We start from the raw sequence: 13,099 nt of genomic DNA on the forward strand, positions 1-13,099 counted from the left end.
TCTTTGAATGTCTAAATGTCTTTGAGATTATGACAAATAAATACTTCTATTTTTAATATTTTAATCGATTTATGAGTTAAATTCATTCGTTCTATCATTTCCACTGTTATTTTTTAAAAAATTCTCGAATTTGTAAGTTCTAAAACCGTTTTAATAAAATAAATTTCAGTATTGAAATTTTGAATATTAAATTTCTGTAATACACAAAAATAATATAACAATGCTGTTTCAAAACAATAATTTTCTATAAGGAATCTTAAAGATGACTTAAAAATTGCCTTAGTACCAATTAAATGAAATTCTATATTTTAATATATTCTATAGCTATTATTAAAATGGATTGTAAATTGTCATTGAAAATACAATTTAGTCTTCTTTATCTACTTATTTTTCTTGTGCTACAGAACATGGCATATACGCACCAAATATAACAATTCAAAATACATTTTGACTTGACAAAATCGAATGTTACATTTCTGTATGTTGATACAAAAAAATGATTATACTCTTATTATTTATTTTTTGTAAGAATATCTATATCATATAAATATACAATAATACATATCATGGTCACGAAAAATGTGTCAAACTTAGTAATATTCTAAATGTTCATAATAATCGATTTTATAACAATTAAGTTATCGCTACAATATAGTATACTACCTAAAATTGAGTTAAAACGGAGACAAATGAAGAAAAATATCCAAATCGAAATTAATTTGATTATCGGTATATGACATAGTTTGAAATTCAATAAATGATCTTATAATATCAATATTCTTACTTTTAAAAATTTACAGTCGTCTATTATACTTCATACTATGTATATCTAACATTTCTCCATGTTTTTAATTTATTCTTTTTAAATAATTACATTTATGTAAAACGAATTCATTAATAAATCGTTACCTTAATCATTTGTCGAAGTCGTGTTCTATTTCTTACTTCTTAATGCGAATCACACTTTACTTTAGAAAATCGGTATCGTATATATTCAATTTTTAGATACACTAAATCAAAAAGACAGATATCATGAATAAAGGAAAACACGAAAATAAAAAGTCTTGTGCTTTATACGTTACGTTTTTAAAAATTTGACTGAAGTAGATTCATACAAATTTCTGAGCGGTTTAGTATTGAATATATACGATACACTTATCAACGCCTCTTATGATTTCATGCACCCAGGGTAAAGAGTCTTTGGTTACAAATTTTCTCTTAGAGCAAGAGAAACTAACAAACATCTTGTACCCTTTGGATTACCAGCACCATTCTTCGTACAAGATGCGAATCTTTTACATTTTATCGCGAGAAACTCAATTTCTAGTTAACCAAGAGAAAGCTTTAAGAATTAAGTACGTTAATGTTAAGGCGTATAAAATTTTTTCTCTCTGTTGACGTTGCAACATCTCTAGCTCAATAGCCATTACTCGACGATTCAATTTTCCTACTTGTCGTCGTAAATGTTGTATCTCTTCACTTGGTGGAAGAGAAACATCGAGTGCGCTATACGAGGGAGTTTGTTCTCTGAAAGAGAGAAGAACAATTATATTATCAGGAAATTGTGGTCTATGTATATTCACATGTTGATACAAATACCTAGCATGTCTAATTATTTGTGTTTCTGTAGAATACTGTCCTCGAGATCTAGCAGATCCTGGGTCCTTGGGTTCTGTTATTATGTACGAGTTTGGATCTTCTTCGTCAACCGCGGGAAAATAGTGATTGTCTAATGTTAAAATTCGTGGAGGAGTCTAGCAACAATATGAACAATTTATGTATTACTAAGAAGATTCAATGGAAGAACTATAGATTCTAATATTTGACTATGCCAGGTATTATTTACCTGAACTCTAACCATGCCTGGTTCAGGAGGCAGTACAGCATTTTCTAATGTGATTTCTCTTGGGGGTGCTTTCGTTCCAATATGTTGTTCCTGTCCTGTATGAATTCAATTACACTAAAGATACTTTCCATAGCATTTACTATTTTAGTATAATAATTGTTTATAAGTTCTTTGTTTATAAATGAAGCATATTCAATAAGTATTTATAGTTGATGAATTTAAACTTTTTATCGTTTCTTCACATCTTATAAATCTATTTCAAATTTTTAGAATCATTACTCTAGATTCTATAAAAATTTAGAACATATCAATTGCAAAGCCATTTTACTAATTACAAAATATATAGAGTATAATAAATAAATATTGAAACACTTAAGGGAATGATAGAAAAACTTAACTACGATATAAAAATATAAATATTTCAATGTATATTTGTTACACTCTATAAAAAGGAACATATAAGATTTGAATATTAAGAGATTATATATTTACCAACAACTAAAATTCTATCAGGAACATGCATTTCAAACTTTTCTGCCGGGATTTGATTCCAGCTAGATCCATTCGTACCAGCAACTTCTTCATCTGTGTAATCACCGCTTACACGAATACTTTTTGGTACGCGCATCCTTTTGTTAATATCCAAAGTAAAATTTGGGTCATAAAAACTGTCAGCCTCTCCATTAAAAACAGTAGGACTATGTGCTTTTGACATTGTAACTACAAAATAAAAAAAAAACAAAACTTAGAACTCTAACTCTTTCAAGAATCCATTTCTATTGAATTCACGATATATTTAAAAACATAAAGTGTTACGTAAAGCGTACGAAAATATACAATATAATAATGAACAATGAAAGTTTTCATTTCGAAAAATAATCGTAAAATATTTGAAGTAGTATAATTCATCTACCTATTTATTAACTTAGATGAATATACATTACAAAATATAATAAAAATTTAGTTGTATCACGCAAACTTATTAACTTCAAATTACGAAATAAGCTCGTAAATAATGCAGTTAATTGATGTATGATTAATAATCTTTCAATAACTACAGTGAAAGAGTATAATGACGACACAAAAGAATATTGTGCACAATGACTGTTTAACAGAAACGAATACTAAAAGAAAGATATACCATAAATCATATTTATTAGCAACAGCTATGACAATAAACAGACATGTAGATTAAAGACAATCTTCTTAAACCTGTGAAAATTACCTTCGTGCACTTTTTCGATCGTTGAACACAAACTCATCGAACGAAGTTAGCAACATACGTGTGCAAAAGTGTAGCAACTTCTGCCAATCGAGAGTAATCGATATTGCGTGATGTATCGATTTTAACAAAACTCCCGCCAAAATAACCGAGAATTAATCTGCCATTGAAACCTCGACAACTGGTTCATGCTTTCAAGTTTCACGTGTTTCTTTATTTTTGTTTTTAAGAACATCATTTATGATACTTCGTAACAGTTTCATTTAATGATCTGTCATTGAAAAACATGAGCGATACACTTCGTAAGTGTTTGTATAAATGGTCATTCCTGTATTTTAGATAGTAATTCTTTAGATGTCGTTTCTAAATTATTTATGTTGTTATTTATTTTTATTCTTAGCGAGTAGGTCTAAACGTCAGCGGATTGATAAAACTGGAAGGCTATCAGCTTTGGAAAAATTGAAACAATTAAAGGGTAGTAAACATAAATACGAAGTTGATGAGTTAGACAATGTTTACGAAGAGGTTGATGAGAAAGAGTACAGTCGAACTGTTATAGAAAGGCAAAATGATGATTGGATCGTTGATGATGGTAATTTCTTACAAAATGCAAAGATAAAATTTCATCAGTTTTGATCCTTCAAACCAATGTCAATTCATGAACAGTCAATATTCCAACCACGTAATGTTTCCACATGTAGCAACTGTTTCTTTCCTTTGATTAATTATGGCAAACCTTTAACCTACCCAACACTGACAGAAAAATTTTAGTGAATAATAATTCCACTGATTCTTTTGTTTATATTTAGTGTATTAATAAAGATGGATCTGTATCAGCATTCACAAATTGTTCATGAACAGCATAGAAATTAAACTTTGCTAGAAATTGTCTGTTCATGAATCTGTTCACATACTTTTCTTAGTGTTAAGAGCAACCATTATAAAAAGTTTACAATCTGTTTATAAACATTGTTTATAAACTGTTCATTGGTAGAGACCCAGCTTAAGAAACTTATTAGAATAATTAATTTGACTAAGAATCATATCTTTCTTGCAAAAGGTGAAAGCGGTTACGTGGAAGATGGTAGAGAAATTTTTGATGATGATTTGGATGATGAAAGTATACAGCAAGCAAGAAAACAAAAATACACAGGACCAAAAAAGAGCAAGAAAGATGATGCCAAAAAGAAAGGAAATATTCAAAATATGCTAATGAACATGCCTTCTAAGAAGAAATCTGATGTTGGACTCAACGATGATAATATTTTAGGAGATTTAATGTCTGAGCTGAAGAAATCTGACACACCAAAAAGACCAGAATCTAGAACTGTCAGAAACAAATTTTGTACTACTCCTCAATCAAGTAACAAGTAATTGATTTCTCTATATACTTATCAAACGTTTTTAACATATTTACTTATTATTTTTGTTGATTTTGTTTTGTTTAATGACTTTAGAAATACTCAAATAGAACAAAATATACAGTTTACTTCTACATTTGAAAAGGTACAAGTTGATGATGATAATTTAATAATGTTTGATGCACCAAAGAAAGCATCTGTTACTAAACAATTAGACACAGTTTATCAATCAAGAGATTCTACTTCATATCAAAGCAACAGTCAGAAAATTATAGATGATGAAATAGTTGATAATGCAAAGGTTTCAATCTCTGATGTGAAACCTACCGAAAATGTTCTGGAGAAAAGCAGTAGTCAAATAATCGAAGATGAAAGTGAAGATCTCAGTCAATTTGATAAAGATGTAAGTTTCCTTTTTATTTTAATATAACTTTTGCTGAAAATTATTAATATCACATTAAATAATTATTGGTGTAGTTTTGTAATGCAGATTTTGAAATTGAGGATTCAAATCATATTGAAGGACCACCTACTCAGAAAAAAGATGAAAAACAGAAGTCAGTTGCTGAAACAAAGAATATTGTTCAAGCAAAAAAAGATATTGAAGAAGAAATGTTTGATTCAGAACATTATAATAAAATGTTAGATACTGAATTTGTCACACAAACATCGAATGTTGAAATGTCTGTAGATGCTACAGAAATACCTTTACCACTCACAACCAATGCAAATAAAGAAGATGTATTTAGATTTTATTGGTGGGACGCATACGAAGATCCTTACAAACAACCTGGAGTTGTATATTTATTTGGAAAAGTTTTTGTACCATCTACAAAAACATACTGTTCTTGTTGTGTAACAGTAAAAAATATTCCACGAAGAGTTTATCTTCTTCCCAGAGTATATGTACGCATTGAACATGTATTATTGGTATATATTTCTTCTTCCGAATATGTATAAAAAATAAATATAAATTTTAGGTAAAAACGTCTTCCAAGGAAAATGAGAAAGAAGAAAAATTAAATACAATGGAAGATGTGTATAAAGAATTTAATCAATTTGCTAACAAGTCAGGAATAAAAGAATTTCGTTGTAGTACAGTTTCAAAAAATTATGCTTTTGAACAAGAAGGTACTCCATTAACATCTGACTACTTAGAAGTAAGGTATTCTGCACACTTCCCAGCTATGCCTCCCAATTATTCTGGACCATCCATTGAGCGAGTTTTTGGAACTACAGTAAATTCTTTAGAATTACTTCTCATAGAAAGAAATATCAAAGGTCCTTGTTGGCTGGATATTAAATGCCCCTTACCCACTGGTGTACAGACAAGTTGGTGTAAAATAAAGGTAGAAGAAAGCAATCTATTATTAGAATTTACTTTAACAAGAAAAATATTAAAAAATAATAAATTATGTATTAACACAGGTAAATTGCATGAAAATGGAGAACATATCTGTTTGCTCTGAGTCTCAAGCATTACCACCATTAGTAACAACGACTTTGAATATACGAACTTCTTTAAATTCTAAATTGCAACAAACTGAAGTCGTTATGGTTGCAATACTTATACATCATAAATATCATGTCGATAAGGAACCACCAAAACCACCGTTTCAACAACATATTTGCTGTACGTTGATTTATTTTGTTTGAAACTTATTCTATAATTTGATTGTATATTTATTTATTCTTGCATGTAGTGATAACACATCCACGCGATACTCCTTGGCCAAGGCAAGCTAGAGAAATGCTTTCAAGTATTTCATACACTAAAGTAATGAAATTCGATACTGAAGTGGATTTGCTTGAAGAACTATTGAAGATAGTGAATATAACAGATCCAGATATATTAATTGGATACGACTGTGGATTTCAATTTGATATATTAATGCATCGAATATTCACTTTGAAAGTTTCAAATTGGAGTAGATTTGGAAGGCTGAGGCGTTCAGCTCCTCCTTTAATGAAGGTATAGAATATTACAATATTGTTTTGTACGTTTATGATGGGTATTGTTCTGAAAACATTAATAAAAAACTGTATTTTAGGGAAGGATAAATCTGAATCAAGTATTAGCTGGTCGACCCATGTGTGATATACAAGTTTCAGCTAAGGAATTGAATCTTAAAGTTAGAAGTTATGACTTACAATCTCTTTGCACAGCAGTAAGTATTCATAAATATTTACTAAGAGGAAAAGCAACTAAATTAAAGCTGTTTTCATAGGTATTAAAAAAAAACGAAAGCGAGTGTAAAGAAATAAAGCCTGGGGAATGCGCAGCATTTTATAACACCACAAGTAAAATAGACAATTTAATCAAGATAACATTAACAGAAGCATTATATATTCTATCTATCGTGCTTGAACTTAATGTTATACCGCTTGCACTACAAATTACATGTATTGCTGGTTCGTATATAAGCTTTGTAGTTTAAATAATGAAGTGTTATGTATTTATTTTTTTTGTAAATACAATATTCATCTTTTTTCATCTACAGGAAATGTTATATCAAGAACATTAACAGCAGGACGTGCAGAAAGAAATGAATACTTGTTAATGCATGCTTTTCATTTAAAACAATATATAACGCCGGATAAACGGAACACAAAAAAGGGGAAAACTGCCGAGAACAATGGTAAACATTTTTAAGTTTTTGAAATTGTACGTGGTTTACAAATGATTAATATTACTTTGTATTTAGATAATCCTGGAAGGAAAAAAGCAGCTTATGCGGGTGGTTTAGTCTTAGAACCGAAAAAAGGATTTTATGATAAACTTATTTTATTGATGGATTTTAATTCTTTATACCCTAGTATAATCCAAGAATACAATTTATGTTTTACTACTGTACCTGGCGCTGCATACGCCGATAGTGCGGTATATAAATCTATTATTATTAGTTAAACAGAAATTTTCTGGTTTTATTTATATGTATAAATATTTCTAGGACTTAGCAATTCCCGAATCAAATTTAGAACCCGGAATTATACCAACAGAAATTCGTAAATTAGTAGAAAGTAGAGTAGAGGTAAAAAAGTTGATGAAAGTACCAAATATTTCGCCTGAATTAAAAATGCAATATAATATCAGGCAATTAGCTTTAAAGCTTACAGCTAACTCTATGTATGGTTGTTTGGGAGCAACTCATTGTAGGTTTTATGCCAAAGGACTTGCTGCTCTTATAACAGGTAAAACACTGCTCGAAGAAATATAATTGTATTGAATTATGAATAGATAAAATACTAAGCATTCTTACAGCAAAAGGCCGAGAAATTCTACAGCATACAAAGAATCTTGTTGAAAAATTAAATTATGAAGTTATATATGGTGATACAGATTCTATAATGATAAATACCAATTTATTAGAATATGAAGAAGTTTTTTCTGTTGGAAAGAAGGTGTGAATTCTTTTTACTGCAAATTATTTCTTGTTTATTTTATACATATGGAAATATATTAAAATTATTTTGTAGATTAAACAAGAGGTCAACAAATTATACAAACGAGTAGAGTTAGATATTGATGGCGTTTTTCGTTATCTACTGCTTCTACAGAAAAAGAAGTATGCTGCAGTTACAATGACAAAATTACCGAATGGACAGGTGGAGTTAACACAAGAGCACAAAGGTTTAGACATTGTGAGAAGAGATTGGTGTCAATTAGCTTGTGATGTTGGAAAGTAAGTAATATATTATAATTTAATATATTGTTTATTTTATATTGTCTATTAATATAATTAATAATTCTCAGGAAAATATTAGACCAACTTTTGTCTGATCAATCAAATGAAAATCGATTAGAACAGATCTTCAATATGTTACAAAATGTTGCAAAAAATGTTAAAGAAAATCAAGTTTCTCTGTCATCATTAGTTATCACAAAACAGTTATCAAAAAATCCAAATGAATATCCAGATACTAAGCAAGCTCACGTACAAGTTGCTTTAAGATTAAATAAAGAAGGTGGTAGAATGTGGAAGGCAGGAGATACTGTTCCATACATTATATGCGACGTTTGTATTAAGTTTCTCAAAATACATTTCATATAATTTTTATTATTCAACATCTAAACATTTCATTACTTTTCAGGATGGAACAGACAAATCTGCTACTGAAAGAGCATATCACATTGATGAATACAAAAAGAGTGATTCTTTAAAAATAGATGTGAATTATTACTTACTGAGTCAAGTTTTTCCTATCGCTTTGCGAATTTGTGAACCAATTGAAGGAATTGACGATGTTTTATTAGCTCAAAATTTAGGTAAAGTTTCGATCTAAACTTACTTTAATGCTCTGTAGAAATTTTAAAATATATACTAAAATAAGATTTCTTTAAATAGGTTTAGAGAATGTATATAAATCTAAAAGAGTAATACACGAAGAAGAAAATAATGATATACCACTATTAGTAAACGACGACAGATTTAGATACTGTCTTCCCTTGAAATTTAACTGTAGGAACGAATCGTGTCAATCAGAAATTATAATCAAAGATGTTGTAATTGAAACAGTAAGTAGTTTTACAAACAAACTTTTTCTTTATAAATGTTCTTACTTCCGTTTCCTTTGATTATTTACTAAAAAGACAAATACGTTATTTTGTAGCCTAAGGGAAATCAATTATCACTTGCTTCATGTACAAATCCAGATTGTACAGTACCACCATGGACCTACGCCAATGCTATACAAAACGCAATGATGCTTGCTGTGCGAGAAGCAATTACTGAGTATTACAATGGTTGGCTAGAATGTGAGAATCCACTGTGCGGTGAAAGAACACAGGTGCTCCCGTTAGGTTTCCATAGGAAATATCCAACTTGCAGAAAATGTGGAGACGCAGATTTACACAGAGTAGTAAGTTGAAAACTCTTCTATCTTCTTGTAATTTCTTTGAATCGTATACAACTTTACCGTGCTTACAGTTTTCTGAAACCAAACTCTACAATCAAATATGCTTTTATCTTCACCTTTTTGATGTTAGCCAATCAAAATATAAAAGTAAGTATTCATATTTTATTCTTAGCAGAAATACTAAATAAGGTAGAAGCTATAATTTTTAAATGATTTATTTTCAGATTTATTATGTGAGTATCCACAAAATATGAGAGTAGCATATGATTCTTTAAAAGAGGCAGTGGAAAAAATACTGAGGCGAAATGCGTTTTCCATTGTATGTTTGGATACAATATTTTCAAGTATTAATTCACAACATAAAAACACAAGCTTAAATACGGGTATCCTAGATATATCAGATGGATCAGATGATGAAATAGTAAGTTAAATCGTATTTGAAGATAGATATTCAATATAAATGAAGAATGCATAACAATTCTTGTTTCTTTGTTTCAGATTTCAGAATTTTAATGCTTGCATACAGAGATACGGTAAGTCGTAAATAATTCAGTCGTTGAACAATCACGACTAAATTTGTTATCGAAACGCAGGAAATCCTTGTAAAGCTTCATTTTAGAATTTTACATTTTTGTACTGTGAAATTACACAGATTGAATATGAATATTTTTTTAAAAATTTATATGATGTTCCATTACAAAATATTCAAGTTATTGTATAAATATATAGTTATAAGCAAATAAGTTTCTAAGAATATTTATTATTCAAGTATTATAGTTCATTAAAAAAAAGTTTATAACTCGTAGAATAATTGTATGGTCTCAATTTAAAACACACTTTTACACATTTGCATGTAAGCAACATTCAAAAATAATTTATTTTTATGCATTTATAACAAAAATAAACGTTCTAAGATAAATTCACACTTTATAATATTTTTAACAAATATAGAGTTTATTGTTTTTCTCTATTAGGTATCCATTTAGTTTTTACTGGAATATTAAAGTAATACTCTTTTTACAATTTTTGCTATTGTACAACTTATAATGGCCATTGTATATACAAATTGATGTCCTATTAGGAACACATATTTTGTATATTATGCATCGTACGGTGGTAAACCAAACATTTCAGGTCGAAATTCGTCTAAGCTGTTTATTATTAATGTTGGATTCTCAATATAATGTTTAGGTAATCTGGAATCTGGAACCATGACAACTTGCATTCCAGCATTAAGTGCAGCTTTTACTCCATTTGGAGCATCCTCGAATACAAGGCACTAAAGATAATGAGTAATTTAAAGAAAAAGAATAATAAAGTTGCAAAATATTGCAAACATGATATAAAACAAACCTTTGAAGGATCAGGATTGTCGGGAAAACGTTTTGCAGCAACCAAGAAAATATCTGGTGCTGGTTTACCATGAACAACTTCAGAATCTGTACCTCCGAGGACTTTATGATGGAATAAATTAAACACCTCTGTCCATCTTTGAGTTTTTAATTCAAAATTTTCTTTACTCGAGCTTGTTGCCAATGCAATTGGAACATTATTCTTCTTTAGATGTCTTAACAATCGTTCTGCACCTAGTTATAAATGATATATCAAACATTAAGCATGTAGCAACTTTTTTTTCATTTTCTTTAAATTTGTATTCATTACCTGGCATAAGATTAGCAGTAGGAAACAATTCTGCATATAGTTTTACTATTTCATCTTCGAATTCTTCTGTTGTTATGGGTAAAGATAACATTTCAACTACAGCTTGAGCAACAGCCTTAGTTTTGAAACCCATAGTCTTTGCTTTATGCTCCCATGTGAATTCTTTGCCATAGCGATTTGTTATACGATTAAAAGCTTCTGAGTATAGTGTTTCTGTATCTATTGAGGTTTTGACAATGGATTATACGTGTGTACTGTATGTAATACATCAAAATTTATTTAATTCATTCCCGTTAATTATAATTTATAAGTTGATATGTTAGTTTGTAGAAACTGTGTTGAAGGGGACTTTGAAACTGCAGTAAATAGAAAAATAAAGTCAAATCTCTTTTATACACATACGCAAGTATGTATGCACAAGATTTTAACACAGCTTCCTGAATAAGTTAGGAGTAAAGCACATACAAACTCACGCATGATGAGTGCTTTTTTAACCCTTTCATTGTCAGTAGAATCCGCTCATAGATGTGCATGGGGTATTTTAATTTACATTCCTCATATTTCTTAATAATTGCCATTGAGACTTTATTCATTACTATACACATGCATAGACAAAACAAAATTACTGTATTCATGTATAAATAACAAATATAAACTTATCTACGGGTTAATTTTTCGTGACGAATTTTAAAAAATACGACTGATTCACCAAATTAATAAAATGTAAAACATTCTTTTCTAATTATGTCATTAAAGTTAGGTTATCTTTATTCAAATTTTATACTAGCCCTGCAGAGAAAAATTACATAACTTTATAAAATGTAGATTAAATTAAATAAATTTACCGAGTAATAGTCCATCCATATCGAAAATACAATGCGTAACTTTGGTATACTGTGTCGTCGACATTTTTCAATATGATTTCAAATTTTTATTAATTTTTATTAATTTTTATTAAATATAATATTACGTTATATAGACTTTATTTCACAGATACTGATAACAATTAGTGCTACTTTTACCGTACTGAATTGTGGCGCCAATTATGCAACGTGTGATAAACTTGAATAAATCAATCATTTCAATGCTTTCACATGTATTTAGCCCTTCTCTTTATGTGTAGCATGTATATATATTATATCTGTATATGCCTGTATCTCACACACACAAAATGTAACAGAATTTATCGTATTCAAAATTGTATCGTAGTAAAAAACATATACAGAATTTCTTAAGAAGTTTTTATTTTTGGTAATAGAAAAAATATAGTTGTGTTACTGCACATACATACGATAAAATGATAAACTTTTATACAAGATTATTCAAATTTACATAGACCCAACACACGAAATGTTTCAGGAGTTTTTACATTGTAAAACAGAATAATCTCAAATATTATTTATTTGAAATCTAGAATATTAAAATTTGTGTACATACTTTCAGAAAGAAGAAAGGGTTCAAGAAAGATAGTCCACAAGACAGTACTGAACTCGAAAACTTTAAAGTGGTACAATTGCATAAGTCACACTGTTCTTATTATAGATAAAGATTCAAAAGCTCAAGAGGGAAAGATTGCAATAAAGAATAATGAGAGTTTTTGATCCTTTACCAAATAAAGTTTCTCGCTTCAATTTACAAATACGTCGTAGGTCGTAGGCGGACGTGGCCTTTCCTAATCTGTTTTATGCATTTGTGGTAGTAAAAACAAACTACCTATTACTATTATGATTTTATATATCAGGTGTCTCGTTATAATGTATTCAGGCGATTATTTCTCAAACTAAACTATTTTCTGGTAAAAAATCTATGAAATGAAACTGCTCTATTCCAAGCTGATTTAGGGAATAATTTAAGATCATAATAGGACATCCTGTATTCTCAACCCACACAAATTTGCCTACGACTTCCGTCTGCGCAGGTTTAAATTCTTTTAAATCGTGCACATATTTTCGTCTTGAAATCAAATTTCTAACAAAAATTGTCGTATCTAAGTCGACAAAGAGTGATTCTAAAATTTGAAAGAACACCAAAATTTTGCTCGTTCTGCTTGTTCACACGTTGAAATATTTTACAGTTTACATGCAATCCTCTGAAGTTATTTCCTTTGTAACGTCGACTATGATTATGGATGACCAATCAGGATGGTCCACG

General features: G+C 29.3%; 3 protein-coding genes and 1 long non-coding RNA gene across 10 annotated transcripts; 1 reads left to right on the forward strand and 3 right to left on the reverse strand.

Annotated features, from left to right (window-relative positions):
* Positions 1-496: 496 nt before the first annotated feature.
* Positions 497-3,207, reverse strand: Tango11 (transport and golgi organization 11). Of its 2 annotated transcripts, none has more exons than XM_076390695.1 (5): positions 2,988-3,033; positions 2,339-2,566; positions 1,847-1,941; positions 1,600-1,754; positions 497-1,527 (listed from the first exon to the last, which is right to left on the reverse strand). In XM_076390695.1, exons 1-5 carry the CDS (start codon positions 2,995-2,997, stop codon positions 1,317-1,319), a joined length of 699 nt encoding a protein of 232 aa, XP_076246810.1. In that variant the 5' UTR covers positions 2,998-3,033; the 3' UTR covers positions 497-1,316. The 2 variants fall into 2 exon arrangements, with proteins under 2 accessions (XP_076246810.1, XP_076246809.1); XM_076390694.1 differs by lacking the exon at positions 2,988-3,033 and adding an exon at positions 3,072-3,207 and having other exon boundaries at positions 500-1,527.
* Positions 3,208-3,238: 31 nt separating this feature from the next.
* Dnapol-alpha180 (DNA polymerase alpha catalytic subunit) lies at positions 3,239-10,001 on the forward strand. Of its 4 annotated transcripts, XM_076390689.1 has the most exons (22): positions 3,239-3,370; positions 3,469-3,660; positions 4,129-4,438; positions 4,526-4,832; positions 4,907-5,335; positions 5,410-5,778; positions 5,858-6,062; positions 6,133-6,401; positions 6,481-6,597; positions 6,658-6,841; positions 6,931-7,068; positions 7,135-7,310; positions 7,381-7,621; positions 7,692-7,831; positions 7,907-8,112; positions 8,184-8,445; positions 8,522-8,696; positions 8,776-8,945; positions 9,041-9,289; positions 9,358-9,433; positions 9,511-9,707; positions 9,785-10,001. In XM_076390689.1, exons 1-22 carry the CDS (start codon positions 3,355-3,357, stop codon positions 9,797-9,799), a joined length of 4,443 nt encoding a protein of 1,480 aa, XP_076246804.1. In that variant the 5' UTR covers positions 3,239-3,354; the 3' UTR covers positions 9,800-10,001. The 4 variants fall into 4 exon arrangements, with proteins under 4 accessions (XP_076246804.1, XP_076246805.1, XP_076246807.1 ...); XM_076390690.1 differs by lacking the exon at positions 9,358-9,433 and having other exon boundaries at positions 9,567-9,707; XM_076390692.1 differs by lacking the exon at positions 9,785-10,001 and having other exon boundaries at positions 9,417-9,433; positions 9,511-9,589.
* LOC143186876 (uncharacterized) lies at positions 8,421-9,157 on the reverse strand. Its single transcript, XR_013003116.1, has 2 exons — positions 8,616-9,157; positions 8,421-8,543 (listed from the first exon to the last, which is right to left on the reverse strand). It is a non-coding gene; the product is annotated as an uncharacterized LOC143186876 (long non-coding RNA).
* A 128-nt stretch (positions 10,002-10,129) lies between the features above and the next one.
* LOC143186875 (pseudouridine-5'-phosphatase) lies at positions 10,130-12,482 on the reverse strand. Of its 3 annotated transcripts, none has more exons than XM_076390696.1 (4): positions 12,386-12,482; positions 10,949-11,167; positions 10,640-10,872; positions 10,130-10,565 (listed from the first exon to the last, which is right to left on the reverse strand). In XM_076390696.1, exons 1-4 carry the CDS (start codon positions 12,465-12,467, stop codon positions 10,386-10,388), a joined length of 714 nt encoding a protein of 237 aa, XP_076246811.1. In that variant the 5' UTR covers positions 12,468-12,482; the 3' UTR covers positions 10,130-10,385. The 3 variants fall into 3 exon arrangements, with proteins under 3 accessions (XP_076246811.1, XP_076246812.1, XP_076246813.1); XM_076390697.1 differs by lacking the exon at positions 12,386-12,482 and adding an exon at positions 11,794-12,034; XM_076390698.1 differs by lacking the exon at positions 12,386-12,482 and adding an exon at positions 11,422-11,699.
* Between the last annotated feature and the right edge of the window lie 617 nt (positions 12,483-13,099).

This window comes from Calliopsis andreniformis, unplaced genomic scaffold, assembly GCF_051401765.1.
Source record: "Calliopsis andreniformis isolate RMS-2024a unplaced genomic scaffold, iyCalAndr_principal scaffold0022, whole genome shotgun sequence".
In the NCBI taxonomy this organism is placed as follows: Eukaryota; Metazoa; Arthropoda; class Insecta; order Hymenoptera; family Andrenidae; genus Calliopsis; species Calliopsis andreniformis.

Coding starts and splice junctions, on each gene's coding strand:
- Dnapol-alpha180 (XM_076390689.1), top strand. Junction 5,336..5,409: donor ATCTTCTTCCCAGAGTATAT/GTACGCATTGAA, acceptor TATAAATTTTAG/GTAAAAACGTCTTCCAAGGA. Junction 8,446..8,521: donor TTCCATACATTATATGCGAC/GTTTGTATTAAG, acceptor ATTACTTTTCAG/GATGGAACAGACAAATCTGC.
- LOC143186875 (XM_076390696.1), bottom strand. CDS start 12,467: ATGCAATTGTACCACTTTAAAGTTTTCGAGTTCAGTACTGTCTTGTGG. Junction 11,168..12,385: donor ACCCTTTCTTCTTTCTGAAA/GTATGTACACAA, acceptor AAACCTCAATAG/ATACAGAAACACTATACTCA. Junction 10,566..10,639: donor ACAATCCTGATCCTTCAAAG/GTTTGTTTTATA, acceptor CATTATCTTTAG/TGCCTTGTATTCGAGGATGC.
- Tango11 (XM_076390694.1), bottom strand. CDS start 3,108: ATGAGTTTGTGTTCAACGATCGAAAAAGTGCACGAAG. Junction 2,567..3,071: donor GATCGAAAAAGTGCACGAAG/GTAATTTTCACA, acceptor TTTATTTTGTAG/TTACAATGTCAAAAGCACAT. Junction 1,528..1,599: donor CAAATAATTAGACATGCTAG/GTATTTGTATCA, acceptor TCTCTCTTTCAG/AGAACAAACTCCCTCGTATA.